Source organism: Elephantulus edwardii, unplaced genomic scaffold (assembly GCF_000299155.1).
Source record: "Elephantulus edwardii isolate Elephantulus edwardi_28Jun2011 unplaced genomic scaffold, EleEdw1.0 scaffold00236, whole genome shotgun sequence".
NCBI classification, from domain to species: domain Eukaryota; kingdom Metazoa; phylum Chordata; class Mammalia; order Macroscelidea; family Macroscelididae; genus Elephantulus; species Elephantulus edwardii.
In genome coordinates this window covers 2,681,476-2,686,925 of record NW_006399986.1, presented here as the reverse complement: position 1 = coordinate 2,686,925, position 5,450 = coordinate 2,681,476, and the positions used below count along the sequence as shown (strand labels likewise).

Here is a 5,450-nt window from a genome sequence, read left to right as displayed (position 1 = left end):
TATTATTTTGTAGGTGTGTGTGTACCGTCAAATCTGATCTGACTGGTACAGGAGGAGATTGTTCCTCCTTCCCCAGCAGAGCATCTGGTGGGTTCAAACAGTGCGCCTCTGGGATTATAGTTGCAGTTCCTTGCCACTAGACCACCAGAGAGCTCCCCGCTCCTCCTATTTTGCAGCAGTCTCGGCCCGAGGGCTTGCCCAGAGCAATCCGTCTCCTGATCTCCTGGCAGCTGACGGGGTGAGGTGGGGGTCCAAGTAAGATGAAATCATTCACAGTTTCAATCCTTTCTCCATCTGTCACGAGGTTTCCTATTGGCTTAGGGGTAAGGATCTTCGTTTTCTTGATGTTGGGATATGTCGTCGTTGTTGTTGTTATGTGCCATCGAGTCGCTTGCGACTCATAACGACCCTATGCACAACAACCCTAAACTCTGCTCTATCCTGTGCCAATCTCATTGCCTCTGACACACCCAGCCCGATTACCCCAGTCACTGAATCAATCCGCCTCATAGAGGGCCTTCCCCTCCTGCGCTGTCCCTCCACCCTCCCAAGCATGATGTCCTTCTGCAAGAACCAGTCCCTCCTTACAACGTGTTCAAAATATGTTAGATAGGAGCCTCAGAATCCTTGCCTCCAGGGAGCCACCCGGTTTGACCCTTTCCAGGACGAATCTGTTTGTTTTCCTAGCAGTCCATGGTATTCTCAATACTCTTCTCCAGCACCACAACTCAAAGGCTTCAATTCTCCTTCTATCCTCCTTAGTCATTGACCAACTAACTCTCTGATGCATAACAAGTGATTGCAAAGACCATGGCCTGTATCAGACGCACCTTAGTCTCCAGAGAGTATGTTGGGATATAGTCTGTATTAAAGGCTGTAATCGTTGATCTTTTGCAGCAAGCGCTTGCTTCAAGGCCTCCTGTCTTTGAGCAAGCAAGGTTGTGTCATCTGAATAAGGCAGGTTGATGATGAGTCCTCTTCCTATCCTGATTCCACAATCTTTTTCATAAGACCCTAGCTTCTCAATGCAAGTGGAGTGAAGTAGGAAGTCAAGTACAGCCCTGATGCAGACCTTTCTTGATTTTAAAACCATGTTCGGACAACAGCTTTTTGATGTTTCCTAGAAGAAAAAAAAAAAGAAAGAAAGAAATCGTTTTCATGGTTTCTTTCTCTCTCTCTCTTTTTTTTTAAAAGAAAACATGAGAACGAGTTATTAATACTCAGTGTAACCAGAGCCAACAGAGAGGTGTGAGCGGTTGCTAGCCCTCATGGAGCAACAGCGGGTGGAGCTGTGATTCTCAGAAACTTGGACTTGAGAAACCAGCCTCGCAGAGATAAATAACACTGCATCAGCGGAGCCCCAGCTGAGGAAGACACCCCGCTGTGTCCAGAGGTACGAACTTACTTTCTCTTCTCTCCTCTCCTCCTCCCTTCTCCCCTGCGCTCCCTGACCCCGTAAGAGCCGCTTTGAGAGAGGGAGCGAGACCCCGAGTCAGATGGGACTGTGGTGTCTGTTCCTTTGTTTTTGTTTTTTTTTTCTCTAAAAAAATTATTTTATATTGGTATATATTACATTGGTGTGTCTGATCCTTTGTATGTGTGTGTTGGGGGGTGGGGTGCTGCCCAAGAACTGAGGACACCCCCCCTTAGAAATCACCTTTTTTGCTTCTGAGGGAGCTGAGAGGCTCCAAAGACTCTCCCACTCCCACGCCAGGAAGTGGTTGCATTTAGTCACGGGAGACCAGGGAGTGTGCAAAGGGATGCAATGTACTGAGTTGCCAAGGGAAAGACTGGCTCTTCGAACCCAGTTGGAGGCATCAGCGGGAGAAAGACCTGACGATCTAAGCCCATAAAAAAAGCACAGACTGTGGGGGCAGTTCTCCCCTGTGGGGTCAGGGTGAGTCGAAACGCCCTCGACTGCACCCAGCAATGCTGTTGTTGTTAAATGCCAAGGAATCCACTTTATATATAGCGATTTGGCGAGGGTCAGACCCGAGCCAGCGAAGGCTGCGCGCCTGCCTGCAGCTACACAGCGCTCGAGCGCCCCCTGGTGACAGAAGCCAAGACATCCACTCACTGCCCGGCTGCACGGCTGGAGCGCGCGCTTCTTGCAAATGAAAAACCTCACGACTGACGTTGCATTGGGTTTCCGAGGCTGGGAAGTGCGTGCCATGGGATTGCCCCTCTCTCTCCTGTAAAGCCAGGAGTGGATTCGATTCGCCAGAGGGGCGCGGTATTTGGGTTAGCGGCGAGGCCATTAGAGCTGCCTTGCTAAAGATTCGTTGGGAAAACAAAATTTATCTCACTGTAGCCATCATTTAGTATACGTAACAGATTCATCCTGGAGAGGGTTAAACCAGGCTGCTCCTTGGAGGCAATTCTGGGGCTTCATCTGACATACTTTGGACATGTTGTGAGGAGAGACCGGTCCTTGGAGAGGGACATCATGCTTGGGAGGGTGGTGGGACGGCGTAGGACGGGAAGGCCCTCTAATAGGTGGATTGATTCAGTGACTTGGGTAATCGGGATGGGTGTGTCAGAGACAGAGCGATTGACACAGGACAGAGCAGGGTTTAGGGCTGTTGTACATAGAGTGGCAACGAGTCGCAAGCAACTCGACAGCACATAACAACAACAACAATACAGTTGTGTTGTAGTGAAGAAATCAGAACCGACCCATAGCTGACCCTCCAGCGGGTTTTCAAAGGCTAAATAAAAGACCCCATGTTGAGTGATTGGCCATCTTTCTTCTGCAGAGCAGCTGGTGGATTCCAGCTGTATTATTTTGCGTCGGCAGCACCATTCCTTGCACTCCCCAAGATTTACCACTGCAGCTTTCAGTAAAGCGACAACAGCAATGCCCCAGAAGCGAGGCAGCAAAGAGTTCGTTTCACTTGAGTTCCTTCCTTGGAAGTTTAGGTCCGTCCTTGAAACTCTTCCGGCGTGCACGTCTCTGCGGGCCTTTCGTCACAGAGGAGAAGCCGCTACGGAGCACATTCCGTGTAACACGTGCGGATGCTGGGAATCGCAATCCGCTTGCCAACAGTATTATTTTTTTTTTAGAAAAAGATAACTCAAGCGCTTGCAGCCCAAGTTTAAGGACTACAGCTTTCAATACGGAGTGAAGCTCAACATCAAGAAAACAAAGATTGTCTTGCACACCCATGTTTTTATTGCTGTTTTGTTCACAGTAGCAGAGAGTTGGAAACAACCCAAGTGCCCATCAAGAAGCAATGGCTAGAGAAGCTGTGGTATATTAGCACAATGGAATACTATGCAGCATTAAAAAACAAGGAACTCAGGAAATATTATACAAAATGGGTGACTCTGGAGGACATTATGCTGAGTGCAATATCTCAGTCACAAAAGGACAAATATTGCATAGTGCCACTGTTGTGAAAAAGGGACGGACACTGAGGTTGGGGGAAACCTAAGAAAAGAGGAGATAAATAATGTATACTGCATTGAAACAGGTGAGGGGGAGAACGGTTTAGGAGAAATATATGATTAGGTGTTATTGGCATGACAAGAGCGCAGAATAAGAGCTGCATAGTATAGTGGACTGGGCACGGGGAGTGTATAAAGAATTTTTTTCTTCCAGTAGAGAAAAGCGAACTCGGGGAGAGGGGGGAAAAGAGAGGAAAATGGGCAATAATGAATTAATGGAAATTTAAGTTCTCTATAAACTTTAATTAAAATCGCAATTTGAAGAAACCAACAAAAGTTCTCGCCACTGAGCCAATTGGCAGCATCATGATAGATGGTGAAGTGATTGAGATTGTTAACATATTTAGTTTGCTTGGCTCCACAATCCACACTCTTGGTACCAGCAGCCAGGAAATAAAAAGACGAATTGCCCTGGGAAAGTCTGGTGTCAGAGACCTCTCTAAAGTACTGAAGAGCAACGATGTCAGCCTGGAGTTGCCACTCTATATACAACAGCCCTAAACCCTGCCCTTGATCCAAGCGACAATCTTTGCAATTGCTTGCTATCTGTCAGAGAGCTAGACAATGACTAGGGATGATAGAAGGAAGAGTGATGCCTTTGAGCTGTGTTGCTGGAGAAGAGTATTAAATATACCATGGATTGTTAGGAGAACAAACAGGTCTGTCCTAGAGAGGGTGAAAAGTTGACGGTTCAAATCCACCCATCCTCCTATAGGTGGAAGGTGTGACAGCCTGTTCCCAGGAAGGTGATGGTTTTGGAAACCCTACAGATCAATTCTACAATGTCCAGACATACCATAATAGTCTTCAAAGCAAACCCTTGGAAACCTGATGGGGCAGTTGGAACTAACTCCGTGGCAACCCAACAGTAACATTGAGATTAGGCTGGGACTTAACATCCAGTGGACCCAGAAAGTCGTGATGAGAGATTGGTCCAGTCTTCTCCACTGTGGCCAAGAAACTCAGCAGTAGATTACAGGCTTTGGTGACATTGTGGCTTAGGCATCCAGTTTCTATCCATAAGGTCAATGGTTCAAACCCACCAGCTGCTCCACAAGAGAAAAAAAATGAAGCAATCTGTTTCCATAAAGATTTACAATCTTGGAAACCCTGTGGGTGGCTCTGCTGTGCCCTGCAGGGTCACTAAGGAGCTAGAATCAATTTGATGGCTGAGAGGTTTGTTTTTTAAAACTAGTGGACTGTCGGACTTACAGGAATTTTGAAAATGTTTTTATTTTCACAGAGAAGTGGAACATTTCCCAGCCCCAGTGGACCATGGAAAGGTAAGCCCACTCAAGGGGAAAGCAAATGCCTTTACCTAGTAGTACACATAGCAAATAGCATAGTTATTTGCTACTTCATAGTTATTATAGTTCTTGCTTAAAGATAAACTGGGGTTAGTTGCGGAGAGTTATATAAAACAAGGGAGTCCCATCTGAAGAAAGCAAGTGGTGAAGGAGCCCGTTGTGGATTGAGGAGAAACTCTACAAAGTGCCTCATTAAACCTGAACAAATAAAAGGGAGATGAGGATCACTGGGAGGGAGTGGGGAAAGTGCAGTCCTAGCGCAGGTGCTGTAACTAATGAGAAAACAGAATGTGTGTGAACCTGGACAAGTAAAATGGATATGAGAATCCCTGAGAGGGATTGGGAAGAGTGCAGTCCTAGCAGGTGCTGTAACTAAAGTTAGAAAACCGAATGTGTGTGAATGCTTGAATGAAACAGCAAGTTGCTTTGTGAACTCTCACTCAGCTCAATATATATCTGTATATGTGATCAGTAAAGCATTTCTTTTTTTCCTATTTTTTATTATTTTATTTTTTTATTGGGAAAACATATTGGGGGTGCAAGGAGGTGAGGGTTGGGGGCAGAAGGGTGAGGATGGGCCAGGATGCAGTTGCAGAGCTACACAGTTTGGTCGGTGGGGGGAGCAGGTGAAGGAGATGATGAGGGTCCAGTGGGGATCAGATGCTACAGAGGAATGACAAGCATTTTCCAATGGTA

The 5,450-nt window shown here is 46.6% G+C and overlaps 1 protein-coding gene across 1 annotated transcript in view; it reads left to right on the top strand.

Moving 5' to 3' along the window:
* Positions 1–4,722: 4,722 nt before the first annotated feature.
* The window catches only part of PLA2G4C (phospholipase A2, group IVC (cytosolic, calcium-independent)), a 75,818-nt gene continuing 75,090 nt past the window's right edge, over positions 4,723–5,450 (top strand). Inside the window, exon 1 of the mRNA XM_006898716.1 lies at positions 4,723–4,730. Coding sequence (XP_006898778.1) covers positions 4,723–4,730 — 8 coding nt within the window. The remainder of the gene's footprint in view (positions 4,731–5,450) is intronic.